The 15006-nt window shown below is 33.0% G+C and overlaps 1 protein-coding gene across 1 annotated transcript in view; it reads left to right on the top strand.

Moving 5' to 3' along the window:
* Positions 1-15006, top strand: part of LRRIQ1 (leucine rich repeats and IQ motif containing 1) — a 291039-nt gene that overhangs the window by 95347 nt on the left and 180686 nt on the right. The window contains exons 2-7 of the mRNA XM_055085241.1: positions 2311-2452; positions 3619-3730; positions 8019-8110; positions 9309-9426; positions 10052-10275; positions 14078-14152. Coding sequence (XP_054941216.1) covers positions 2311-2452; positions 3619-3730; positions 8019-8110; positions 9309-9426; positions 10052-10275; positions 14078-14152 — 763 coding nt within the window. The remainder of the gene's footprint in view (positions 1-2310; positions 2453-3618; positions 3731-8018; positions 8111-9308; positions 9427-10051; positions 10276-14077; positions 14153-15006) is intronic.

Below are 15006 nucleotides of genomic sequence, written 5' to 3' on the forward strand. Positions count from 1 at the left end.
CCATAACCACCTTCCTCCAATCCCATCCACTCCATTAGTGGCAATCACTAATATGTCCTCATTTTTATAAAATTTTAGTATTTCAGAAGTGTTATATAAGTGGAATCATGTAGTCTATTACCTTTTGCTGTGGGCTTTTTGCTAAGCGTAGTTCCCTGGAGATTCATGGAGATTCATTGGTATTGTGGCGTATATCAATGGTTCATGCCTCTTATTGCTCATGGTACGGAGGTACTAGAGTCCGTTTAACTATCTACCTATTGAGGGACATTTTAGTTGTTTCCAGTTTGGGACTATTATGAATAAAACCGTTGTGAACATTTGTTTTGGTGTGAGCATAAATTTTCATTTATTAATGAAATTTTCGTTTCATTTTCATAAATTTTCATTTCTCTGGGATAAATGCCTAAGAGTGTATGCAATACATGGAGATCAGTCGAGTTAAATCATTTACGCGTGAAAGAAAGATATGTGATATCTATAGCTAGAGGAAGGACAGGCACAGGTATTTTGTGGGTTTTGGGGGCGTTTTTTGATAGGACTGAACTGATTTTGTTTATGGAGGGGGTGGCAGTGGAATACAAATGTATGGCAAAGTAGTAAACAGAAGGAATAGTCGATGGAGCAGACAGTTCAGTAGGTGAGAAGTTGTCAGATTCAGAGCATAAGTACAGGAGTACACTTTATTAGGAAGAGGGTCTCCCCTCCTAATAAGATTAGAGTAAGAAGAGACTTCAGGAAAAGAAATAGGGAAATGAGGATGTTTCATTTTCTCTGTTAACTAGACTGTAAACTCTATGAAAACACAGGTTACTTATTTAATCAGTGTATTTGTAGCACCTAGCACTGTTGTGGATGCATCTTGTAGGCTCCCAAAAAGTTGATTTTGAGATTAATGAGTAAAAGATGGAAAATAAAGAGGAAGGGAGTGGAAGGAGGGATGGAAGAACAGAGAGCATGGAGGAGGGAAGGAAGGAGGAAGGAAGGAAAGAAAAAAAGGAAGGAAGGGCCGGGAAGAAGACAGCAGTGGAAAGGCCAGGGACTGGAGGAAAGAATGAAAGTTTGGAATAGTCTGGAAAATAAAATAAAAGCTGACTCGTACAGTATTTTTCAATCTTTTTTTTTACCAAGACCCACAGTAAAATAAACAAAAATTTACATTGCAGATCATGCACACATACATACATATACATGTACTTATAATTGAAACAAAAGCTTTTTAAACAACTTTTACCTGTAGTATATGTAGTGCACTTACAGTTTCCTTTTTGACCTATCCTAACTTTTCTATTCTATCCTATCAATTAAACTAGATGATCAAGAGCTACTAAATTAATTTATTGATCCACGAATGGGTTACCATCTGCAATTTGAAGACTGTTGGATTAGAAGTCGTTCAAGGGATTGCTGGGCAGATAATGAGTTTGACTGAGTTTGGATACCATTTGATAGTGGGAAAAGCACTGGCTTTGGATTCAGTATCTCTGAATTAGGATCCTGCTCCCATTACTTACTAGCATCATATTATGGCAGTTAAGTAACCTCTTCCAACCTTGGTTTTCTCATCTATACAATGACTATAATGACCTTTAACCCGTTATCAGTCACTCAAGTGTCTTCTAGTGCCTGGTTTGTCACAGGTACTTAATACATGGAAGCTAATGGTGGTAGTTAATGATGATGATGTGGAGACTTACTACAATGTACTGCTTGACCCATATCCATTACAAGCATTAGAGATTTAAATGAAATAAATATTGAACTTATAAGCCATGTATTATCCATTATTGTAACATGTTATTGTTGGTAAAAACATGTGGCTATCTGGTGGAATTAACAACTCTGATTTAATGAGTAGAAACTAACCACGTGTTTCACCATATATAGACATAGGTTGTTCTCTTATAAGTATTTTAATCTCTGAATACTCAAGCTGTTCAGAGGTATTTTGCCATTAATTATTACCATGAAAATGAATTTTAGTATGAAGTTTCTTGGTTCAGAAAGGTAAGCCAGTTCATTCCATGTAACTTTTCCTTTAGAGAATTTTAAGAGTACTATTAGAGTTGATCATTTTGTAGTCAAAACATTAAAGAAATAATGAATGAATATAGGGAGAAAACATTTTCTTTAATATATAGTACAGCCATGATAAGGTGTGACAAAAGTTTGTTAAACTAAAACTATGTTAAACTAAATTTTTACTATTAGAGCATGTTGGATTGGTATGGCACATTAAAGGACCTATAGTTTTTACTGGCATTTAGCCTCTTCAATTTTCTTTAAATAGTTTCGTGTTTTATTATGAAGGATGATGGAAGACAACGATGATGATATAAAGCTCAAAGAAGAAATAGAAGCTGAATTGGATAAAATCAGCATTTCTTCCTTGGAAAAAGATGATTTTGATAGTGATTCAAAATCAGAAACCCAGAGTGATAATAGTGATACAGTAAGTGTTGTGTTATATTTTTGAGCCTTTTAACTGGATAAGCCTTTTAGGAGAAATATTACTTTTCTCAGTGTGTTTTGTATACTTATCTCATTTTTTCCTTAGGGTCACCTTTAAGCAATATATATTAGTAGATATTTAAATATAAAAGGTATATTGAAGGTAGAAATTACCTATAATTTCACATGTATATGTGTGCATTTTTCACAAAATTGGGATTGTACTATACATATAATTATGTGTATGTATATATACATGTATATACACGTATATATTTGTATCCTGCTTTTTTTAATTAATCATGAGCATTCTAATGTGATTAGAAATGCATAAAAAGCAAAATATATGTGAAATCTTTAGACCAAAGAATAGTTACTTTTTTGGAAATCAAACATTTATTTTCTTTTCATTTGTGTTTTTTCTCCAATGTTTATATGCCTAGAAAAGTTATTCATGGATTCATTCTTTTATATAAAAATCCTTAATCCAATGGAAACTTATTTTCAGCTATGTTATAAAAAGTAGATCTAATTAAAATTTTCCAGCATATATTAAACAAATATTCCCAGGGTCACTTATGGAATAATCCACCTCTTCTCAATTGATTTGTCATATCTGTTGTATATATTTAGTTGTTATACATATGATCTATCCAAGGCTATTTATTCTTTTCCATTATTGTGTTAATTTTTGCCCTATAGTGGTTTTATATTTTTAAATATAAAATGGGTCAAATTCCTTTAGTAGTTTTGCTATTTCAAAATCTTTTCAACTAAGCTTTTTCCAAAAAACTCATTTGTCAAGTTTCAAAAAATAATTACACTTTGATTTTTAATTAGGATTGCAATAACCTACATAATACTTTTGGAGAAAATAATATTTTTATATTATCGTATCTTTTTATTCACAGCTAATTTAAGTGTGACAAAAGTTCTGAAATTATTCATTTGAATATGAGATCCAACAGAATCATGGATGCGATTTATAACCTCCTGAAAATTAAAAGCAAATTTTAACCAAATATATTTGTTTGGATTATGCTCTTTATACGGAGCCCTTTTACCTCATTTACACATTTTACTCAAATTTTTGGCATATCAAAACAGATTTTGATACATAGTTTTAGTAAAGAATTTTACAGCTTCTTTCATTATTTACATTTTTAGGATTTAGATGAATTACCTGACTCAGTTCTTCACTGTATTAACGTCATAAAGAATAAGAGTAAAACTGTTGAAGAGCTCATTCTTCAGGACGTGGAATATACTGATGTTTTAAGTAAGTACAGTTTTCATCTGCTTGGCAGATAAGTTTTCTGTAAGTATGAATAATGAATAATTTATAATTTAGAAAATTAAACTGCTTGAAGTTCTTGTCTCTTGTCATATACAGGTATGTGCATTTATCTCTAATAAAATATCCGTAGTATATTGGTCTGTTCAATTTAGTTCATTCGTTTTACTTACTACCTTCCTTACGTCTCCAGTGAGTACTAGCCACTAACAATTTGTTTTACCAGTCCTAATTAAAACCAGACATTCTATTACTTTATGTTAAAGAAAAGAAAACTAATTGTGGGACTATTTTTTTTTTTTTTTTTTTTGCGGTACGCGGGCCTCTCACTGCTGTGGCCTCTCCCGTTGCGGAGCACAGGCTCCGGATGCACAGGCCCAGCGGCCATGGCTCACGGGCCCAGTGGCTCCGCGGCATGTGGGATCTTCCCGGACCGGGACACGAACCCGTGTCCCCTGCATCGGCAGGCGGATTCTCAACCACTGCGCCACCAGGGAAGCCCCTGTGGGACTATTTTAGAAGTATCAGTTCATACATATTTTTGGAGAAAAATATAATTTATATCAAAGCCTCACAATCTTTATTTGCTTCAACTGAGCAAATTTACTTCTTGCAAATTTATTCTAAGAATAATAGAATGAACAAAGATTTAACTAGAATTAATCCTGGCTTAGTTTATAATGAAAAATGGCAAAAACCTAAATGTTCAACAGGACGTTGGTGTGTCTAACTATACACTCATTAAAAAAATATGGCTTAGACAATATTTAATAACATAAAGAGTTTCATGATATACTATTAAAATTATTATGAAATTTAATGTCATTTATAAAAATATTAGTATAAACTACAATGTGGATATTCATAGATATTTGTACCAAAAATATTACTGTGTGAAAGGATATGTTCTAGCCACTGAGAATGCAGCAGGGAACAAAATAGGCAAAGGTCCTCTCTTATTCTAATGTTCTGGTGTGGGGAGACAGACAATAAACAAATAAATACATATGTAATATTTCAATAATGATAACTTCCATGAAGGAAGGATTTTAAGATAAGGGGATAGGGACTTCACTGCTAGCGCAGTGGTTAAGACTCTGTGCTCCCAATGCAGGGGGCCTGGGTTCGATCCCTGGTCCGGGAACTAGATCCCACATGCATGCCATAACTAAGAGTTCACATGCCGCAACTAAGGAGCCCGCCTGCCACAACTAAGACCCAGCGCGACCAAAAAAAAAGTAAAAAAGATAAGGGGATAGAGATTGAAAATTGCTATTTTAGATAGGGTAAGTCAAGGAAGGCCTCTCTGAGGAGGTGATATTTAAGTAGTGACTGAAATGAGACAGTAAGCCACATGGGATATCTCAGTGAAGGAGAAGTGAGTCACATGGATGTCTAGAGGGCTGGTGTTCCAGAAAGAGGGAATCGTAAAGGCCAAGGCACACTGAGTGGGAGTAATATGTTCAAAGAATAGTAAGCCTTTGTGGTTGTATCCAAGAAAATAAGGGGTCAGATCATACAGGGCTCTTATCAATCCAAGGTGTGGACTTTGGATTCTGTTCTGAGTATATGAAGGTTTTTGAGTAAGGAGTGACAGAATCTGACATATTTTGAGACAATCATTCTGGAGACTCTGTAGAGAAGATGCCTTGAGGTAGCAAGAGTCCACTACAAGACTGTCACAGTAGTGTGGTTAGAGATGAGAGTGATTGGAGTAGAAATGATGAAAAACAGTCATATTCTAGAAAACATTCTTAAGGTAAAAGGAAACAAAAGTATTTATTGATGGATTTGTATGAAAGGAAGAGAGGAAATTTGGCTCCAAGGTTTTTGTTCTGAGTACCTGTGTGAAAGGATATATAAAGACTTATGTAGACCCTTCAGGTTTTAGCAGTGCTTATCTATAGTCGAGTTATGGGGGATTTTAATGGTTTTCATATTTATATTTACTAAGGTTTATACAATGAAAATGTATTTTAAATATATTGGCAAGTATAGAGCCTAATTATGAAAAAAAGCAAAGGAAATATAATTATAAAAAATTAGTTACATGAAAGATTATATAACTACAATTATAACAGTGGTTTAGAAAATTATAAGATCCCATGTATATAGCTCTAATCAAATAAGTTTGATAGTCTCAATGAATAGAATAATTTTCTAAGAAAATTCAAATTATCCAAATTGCTTGATAAAGGAGAAAACATGATTAAATCAATAATTTGGCTGAAGGTGGAAAGAGATTTCTTCTCAAATGTTGTTAGGAACTAGGGATAATTTCGCAATTGAATTATTCCAATCCATCAAGGAGCAAAAAAATCTGCAGATTATATAATATTTCATTTATAAAAAACTGCACATTTTAAATACAAAACTGTGCAAGCCTCACATACACATACATAAGAGAGACTGAGGCTAACTTTATTTATGAGTATGGATGTACTGATTAGGGCTCTCATTTGTAGACAAAAACTGTTTTAGCTACTTTAAGCAGTAAGGTTTTGGGGAGTATTTGTGTAAAACAAACTTAGTGGCTTAAAATAACAGTATGTTGTTATCTTTTATATAGTTCTGTGGGTTGACTGGGCTTAGCTAGGCAGTTCTTGCTTGCATTTCTTATGCATTTACAGTCAGATGTTGATTAGGGCCACAGTCATCTGAAGTCTTTACTGGATTGGAATTCTAAGATGGCTCACTCAAATGACTGGCAGTTGATGTTAATTGTTGGCTGATGTTAGTTCAGTTGGAGCTGTCAGCTGGAGGCACCTATGTGGTCTCTCCCTATGGCTTGCATGGCACCTGGATTCTGAGAAAGAGCATCCTGTGAACAAAATATCAAGAGACTAAGATGGAACGCTGTAAAGATTCATATGACTTATTCTCAGAAGTCATGCAACATCATTTCTACTACATCCTGATAGTTACATAGGGTCAGCACAGATTCTGTTCGGGAGGGGACTACACAGGGTATCATACCAGGAAGTGTGGGAGTGACATCTTTGGATACTAGCTATCGCAATAAATAACAGAATTGTTAATAGAACTGAAGAAACAGATTCTAAGCTGAACATCCAAAGTGTAGAAAATATACATGCAAGTACATTGTAGAACTGGGCTGCAGCAGGAGCTGCTGATATAATAAAGAAATTCGGAGACATTAATCCTCTACTATACACTACTATCTCCAACCCAAAGCACCCTCTGTCATAGTCTGAGCCAGAAAAATGAAAATCTCTCTCTCTGCCTTTCTTCACACATAATATTTTTATGAAAATAAAGACTTACACAAATGTATCAATTGGCAGAACCTAAATCACCCTTAGAAACCTAGCTTCAAAGGCATCTGGAGAATGTTATTTTTGCTTTTCAGCTCTCACATAAGAAAACGTGCCAGAGAGGTTGTGAATAGGTGTTGAAAAAGAAAATCTATAATAATAGACAAAATAGGTGTGAATAGTCAGTTAATTAGCAGAATGGTCATCTGTAAAAAATAGTTTACTACTAGGGAACATTACCATGATAAAACGTGTTAATTGAATAAGGAAAAGAAATGTAACTACATCTGCACAGATGATAAAAACACAATAAAATTCAACAAAAACTCAAAAAATTGGGAATGAAAGTTTACTTCATTCACGTGTTAATAATTATAATCTTTTAAATTAAGACTTTATTAAAGCATTTTCAGTATCTTGTGCTGCAAGATTATACTGCTAGTTTGTGGCAGGTAGAATTGAACTTCCGTTGGTTTCTAATCAAGGTGTCATTGTGATATTAAACACAGCATTATTCTGTGTACATGGAAAATGAACTTCAGTCTAGAATATGAAAGGTGATAAAGAGCTCTAAAAATCTGTTACTTTTATTTTTGAACAAAGATTACAGATTTCCTATGTTCTTTGTTCTTCAGTATTTTACTATTGTTTTGAGTTACTGATCAAGAATATGCTGTGGTGGGCTTCCCTGGTGGCACAGTGGTTGAGAGTCTGCCTGCCCATGCAGGGGACGCGGGTTCGTGCCCCGGTCCGGGAAGATCCCACATGCCGCGGAGCGGCTAGGCCCGTGAGCCATGGCCGCTGAGCCTGCGCATCCGGAGCCTGTGCTCCGCAACGGGAGAGGCCACAGCAGTGAGAGGCCAGCGTACTGCAAAAAAAAAAAAAAAGAATATGCTGTGGTAAAATTTGAGATTAAAGGATGATGAAATAGTTTGGGATTTTAACATGTTGTGTCCTGCTCTAATATTTAAAGTTATAATATTTCTTTCTCTTTATAGGCTATGATTATGGAGCAGTTTCTAATAATCATATGCATTTAAGGATAGAATTACGAACTGAATGTAAAGAAAATCCAGAACAATTAATGAAGGTATATGTTGTTTGACTGAAAGTACTCAATATTACAGTTAGAAATTTACCTTTACCTCTCACGTAGCATTTAAAGTTCACTGGCGTAAAAATTAAATTATTTTAAGCTAATAATTTTTGGATTTATTTCCTCCTCTGGCATATAATATAAAACAATACAAATTTCAATCTTTAAAAATATTAGAAATAGTGATTTGAACCATCAATACTTGGGAATTTAATGTAGATAAGAGAGCAGAACTATATTGAATAGTATTTTTTCCCTAAAAACTCCAAGGAAAACAATGAAATATACTCTAATATTATTACTTTGCTTAGGAATGTACTATGATCCAGTGGATCATACCCTGTGGAAACTTTAAATGTAGAATATCTTATGTTAGTTTTTTTTAAAAAAATGGTAAAACAGAAACATCCGTAAAAAAGTAAGAGTAAAGGAGAGCCTAGCATTTTTGGGTGAAACTCCCGGAAATGTATTTAAGAGAAAACCTCTTCCACAGGCTCAGCATCTTGAAATCATTTTTACTTCTCATTTTACCCAACTCTAATTTTACCTTACCTTATTCTTGCTCTCTGTGTATTTAGCATAATGTGAAAATTACTTGTATGTATGTTTCTTACTCTCTTTTTTGGTAACCCTCAAACCTGAAATATATTAATTTTGAATTATCATATTGCTACTTCAGTGGAATAGATATCCTATATCTTTCAAGCTAGAATATATAGAAGTATAATTATGGAAAAGTATTAATCAAAATTATAACTTGTATGTAAGTCAGGGCAAATTAGAGAATAGTTCTGTTTTTAAAACATACTGAATATATTAGCAATTTGTATATGTGAGCTATTGCTGCAGATAAGAAATATAAAAAAGTATTAGGAGGAAAACACATATTAGTAGAAACATTTTGACATGATTATTAAGCAGTTTAATTGAATATTGTGAGCAAATATTAGAAAGTAATTAGAATTCTGAAAAACATTAGGAGGGTAAAACAGTGCGCTTGCATAGAAAAAGCATTTTTCTTCACCATAAAGAGAATAATTATCAATGTGCTGTATAGAATTGTATTTGAGAGTGATTTGAAGTAAATAAAGTTCTAGATATGTGTATGTAAATACTTAATACATTATTAAAATAATAGCTTTACTCTCTATTTTGTTTTTCTTTAATCACTGGTACTTTTTTAACCTCTTAGATGTTATCTGAAATAGAAAAAGAAGAATTTCTGAGAAGTAAAACTCACTGTGGCAGTCCTGATTCTGTTTCAGAGCCTGATCCTTGTGATTTGCCTGTGGATGAACATGTTTTGCCAGGTGGACTAAATTGCTTGATGATATTTATGATAATTTTTATGTAATTGACCCTAATTATCTGAAAAAAATGTAGACAGTTTTCTTTTGACATTTAGAAGAATATAGTCACAATATTTGAAAAATATTGTGTACTTGCTATGCTTATTTAATTATATGTTCTCATAGTTTTTTTATGACTCCTAATTTAACTTCATGTAAGTTAAAAATTAACTTAGAGTTAATGTATAGTTAATTAATAGTTAATTTTTAATTAATAGTTAAAAATTTTCCACATATATAGCTGACTGCAATAGATAGACCCAGACCTGAATTTTTTAAGTGTCTCTTAACTGTGTTCCTTATGTATCCCTTAACTACACACATGCACACACACACACACACACACACACACACACACAAACACACACACACACATTATGTTTTTAAAGAAGTCTTATGGAATAGTTTAAGGCAAGTTATGTGACTTCTTTATTGATGCAATGGAATTTACATGTATTTTGCATACTATCACTTTTACTTTGGTAATATATTGACATTATTTATTTATTTTGAAATTACTTTTAAACTTTGCACTGGATCAGTTTTGACTGTTTTGATTTAAAAATTTTTCTCCTCATGAATACAGATGATGCTGATATAAATTTCGGATACTGTGAAGTGGAAGAAAGATGTAGGCAGTCCTTTGAGGCTTGGCAAGACAAACAGAAAGAACTAGAAGACCAAAAGAAACAAACTCTCAAAGCTCTGAGGGATAGAGAAGAAAAGCAGTTTCAAGAAGAAGAAGAAAAAAGACATTACTGGATGAAACAGTTTGAAGTTGAAAAGAAGAAATTGGAGAATATTCAGAAGGTAAGGTTTTTTTAATTTTTGTTTTTCATACATTTTAAAAAATCAGTATCTACTTCTGAACTGTATTGATGTTTTGGTTTATGGTGTGGATTGAGCTCCATTCTATGGATTTTAATTAGTCCTAATAATCAAAGCAGTTGACTGTGGATTAACAGTATTAATATGGACTCCTTGCCTAGTTTTCATGAAATTCATTAGAATTTCAGGTACTGCTTTGAAACTTCATAGTTTCAAAGATTGTCCTAAAAAAGCTGATTATTTACTACATAAGTTGTTACTTTTTTACACCCTTCTAATCATAGAAAAAGGCAATAGAATTTTCTCAGTCATGTAATGTCCTTGCTGTGTGGCCTGATATCTAGCAATTACGTAAAACATATTTGGTTGAAGTTGTTTAGCCATGTAGGTGATGGTATGTGCCTCATTCCCATATTGAGCTAATTCCTGGGACTAGAAATTTTTTGGTGTGAAGGAGTTTTGTGTTGTTTTCATTTCTGTTTCCTCCCAGCTGCACCTCAGGTGGTCCTCATCCTCAGGTCATGGTAGTGGCATATTGAGAAACTGGTGGATTTCTAGGACCTACTTGTGGGCCATTAGGCCGCTTAGAATATATGGATAACAGAACTTACATCTCTTGTTTTATATTACTAAAGTTGCCTTATATATTACTCACAACTTACTAGTTTGATTGTTCCATATAGAGAATCTTAGCATGTAGTCACATAGGCAGTTCAGGGTATTCAAGCCTCCAATGTTGAGTACATTGCATTTCCTGATTATATAGAAAATAAATAAATTAAAAAATGATAATATTGTCGAACCAGCTTGGCCATGGCTTTTTCTAATAGTAAGCTATGAATGTTTAGCTTTCTTTTAGTTATGTTTTCCTTTCCACAGACCAGATTAGTCATTTCCAAAAGTCAGAAGCTTTTTTTGTTTTTTGTTTTTTTTTCAATTCCAGAGTAGGAGTGAATATAATGTAGATTCTTAGAGAAGTGTTTGGTGGCTTGTGATAAAATGTATTATTGCTATTGTTAGTGATATTTTCAAATATTTTCTAAAAAACATCTGATTTTTAAATTCTGTTCAGCTAAGTTGCCATTTTTATTTGTTTTGTAACAAAAATTTACTGACTACTTTAAGGGCAAAGCTTTCAGCTATGTGCTTACATTATACAAAAGAGATTTAACACCAGGACGCTACCCTTGAAGAATTGTAACTTGTTTTTTGAAAGTAATTTGTGCTTTATCATAAAATTATGATTTAAAAAAATATATATGACATTATATATATAAAAAATATATATGACATTAGTAGGTTTAATGCGTTTCTAAATGTGTGCTTTGTTTTACCTTGGGGCTTAAAAGTTTTCCAGTGGGACCATTCCGTAATTTTATAATGATGGATTCTAAATAATTTATTTAGTAATTCTATTCTGTGTCCTTTGTTAGCTTCCTCTTCCATTTTCCAAAACAGCTATCGTAAATCTCTTTCCTTAAGAGTTCTACCCAACTCCTCTCTCCTCGTTATTAGCAAATGATCACATAACATTTTTGCATCGATTACGAACTTCTTTTCCTTTCTCATCCTGCATCTAGTTAGCATCAATCTCTGTGGTCTCCTTTTAGCTTTTTTTTTTTTTTTTTGCCTTTGCTCTTATCTCAGTAAGAGAGGTTTCTTCTACCAAAGGCTAGCTTTTCCTCCTTTGCTCTATATTCTATCATTTTCCAGTTTACCCCAGTTTTCCTTTATGTTGAAACACCCGTAGGAACCCGTAGGCTTCCTCCTTTCTTATTGCTTATAGGCATGTTCAATTTTCTCCTGTTCTAGAAACAAAACAAAAGAAAAATCATGAGATCATTTTCCTTTATATGTCTCACGTCAGCTGCTCTTTAGCTCTACTTATCAAAGGCAGGCTTCTTAAGGAGTAGTTATTTGTGCTCAATCCATTTCCTCATCTCTCATTCAATCCTAAATCTGCTAGGGATCTTCCACCACCGCCCCAGTGAATGAAACTGCTTTTGACAAAAATAATCAATGTTTTCTAAATTGGCTTGGACAAAAGTAACCAATGGCTTCTAGAACCATACTCACAGGTTCTATTTCAGTATTTATTTTTGACTCTTTAGCATTTCCTGCCAATAAAAATTTGATTGCTGACCATTTCTTTTTCTCTTGACTTCTGTGGGACCGTACTGCCTTGACTGTCTTCTTACATGTTTGACCGTTCTTCCTTGATATCTATTTTAGGCTTCTTTTTCTCTCTCCTTGAATGTGGTCCTACCAAGGATTCCATCCTTTGTTCTTTCTTTTCTTACTCCATGTATTTTTTCTCTTGATAATCTCAAACACAGTTATGGCTGTTCAGAACCAAATCTATAGTTATAACAAAAAAAGGCAAACTACGTAACTCTCCTACACTCAGAACTTAATGTATCTAAAACTGAATGCACTGTCTTTCTTTCTGAATCGTGCTCCTCCTCTGGTGTTCATTATATTGATGAGTTACACTATCATCATAGTCGAAGCTAGAAAGATATGGACCATTTTTAACTCTTCTCTCTCTTTTATTATCCTCTTCCTTCTAATAGTTATGTTATTCATTGTCTCATCCATATGTCTGTCTACTGCTACCCCATAGTTCAGGATGTCCTAATGTCTAGCTTGGAATATTTACTATACTCTCTAATTGATCTCCCTACTTTTGGTCTTGTATTCTGTAAACTCATGCACCATAGTGCAGTTGGTAGGATAATTATTTTCTAAAAAAAAGTTATTTCCCTGCTTAAATGCCATCAAATGTTCCCATAAGTCCTATAAGATAATGTCCAAAGAACTTTTCCCGCTTCCTTTTATCCAGTCAGTTGGCAGTTTATGACCATTTCATATTTACATTGTGTTTGTGTCTCTTCTGACTCCTGCTCCCCTATCTGCAGAAGGCCCTCATTGATTCTCACATGGACTTCTGTAATACCTACTTCACTGACCTCCTTAGTGTCTCCTTGACTTACTTTCTCTAATTCTATCAAATGTAACCTTATAATTTTTCTAAAACAGAGCTGTAATCATTTTCCTAGCTCAAAAACATTTAATAAATGCCTAAAATGTTTATTTAATCTCTTAAAAGCCTAGTCATTTCAAAAACAATCTTCTGTATGAAACCTTTCATGATCCTCTAATTATAGCACCTATTCCTACCATAATCCTTATAGTGCTTATTTTGTGGTAAACTTATTTTGCTAAATTTGGGGCAACGTGTGAATGTATGATTGCATTCCCATATTATTAAAGGTAAAGTTTTTGAGGGAGGGGATTATATTTTACTGACTTTTTTTTATTCTGCAGAGCCTTAACAAAATAGATGCTAATAAAGAGTTAATGAAAGAAAACAATTACCCTCTGAACTGATTTAGTATGTGAATTAAATGAAATGGTGTGGAGAGAAAAAAATTGTAATGCAAAACCCATCTTAACACACATTATCATCTGTAATTTTTGCATTGTCCAGGAGTATTTCTAGCCAATGCATTTTATTATATGAATAAACATATAAATAAACTCAAATAAATAAAATGACTTACCCAGATTGTAAATATCTTTATATGCTAATGGGAACCCTAGGTATCATTTTATAATATTTCAGGTTGGGATTAAAGTTGTTATCCCAGTACTAATAACTGAGGACCATTGGGTGAGTTTTTATCTTTAACCATTGTTTACAAATATATGTCGTAAGAATCATACATAATAAACATAATATTGTTTGATAGTTGAATATAATATTTCAATATTATATGTTCAGCAAGAACAGGACAAGATGAATGATGAACTTCATAAAGAGGAGAAAATATGGAAGGAGAAATTTAAACAGCATGAGGTATGTGTTTGTTATTTTTAAGCAGCACAATAATCATTCTCCATTTGAAATACATTACTATGCTTGGAATGGGTATTTTAAAATAATATTGCCTAGTTGGTATAGGATTTAATTTACTAAAGTTTTGAAAATACCTTAGTTATAGAAACTCTCCTTGAAATAGAATGTCTTGAAAAGGAAAATAAACTGGTTCAATGAGTGAACATGTCTATATAAACTGGTAATTGTAAAATTTATTTTAAGTTTTGAGAAAACAGTATTATGAATATTTCATTATGATTGAGGATTGTTATAAAAGGTTACTGCATTTCTTTAACACAACTAATTGAATGTGTTAAATAACCCCTTTAAATTTAAGATGATCCTAATGACATGTTTATTGTTTTAACTTTATTCCACAGTTTTTATATAAAATTATTTTAAATAATTACAAGTAAAAAGTAGATAAAATTTCCCATAATCCTGTAATGTAGCTAAAAATATTAACTATCGTTGTATTTTTTCCAAGTCTTTTAAAAAGTTATACAAACACATTCCTGAAAAAGTATGTTTATACTGTCCATCTCTAAATTAAAAAAAGTTGGTTAGGCATGTGAAGACACATGGTTCATTATGAATGACAAGAAAATAAAAAGACAATAGTGGCTCACTTTCAGGTAATACAAATGTTGGAGTTAGGAGAGCCATTAAAATACCTCTTCACTGTTGGTGTGAATGTAAATTGATACAGCCACTATGGAGAACACTATGGAGGTTCCTTAAAAAACTAAAAATAGAACTACCATACAACCCAGCAATCCCACTACTGGGCATATACCCTGAGAAAACCATAATTCAAAAAGAGTCATGTACCA

Source organism: Physeter macrocephalus, chromosome 6, assembly GCF_002837175.3.
Source record: "Physeter macrocephalus isolate SW-GA chromosome 6, ASM283717v5, whole genome shotgun sequence".
Taxonomy (NCBI): Eukaryota; Metazoa; Chordata; class Mammalia; order Artiodactyla; family Physeteridae; genus Physeter; species Physeter macrocephalus.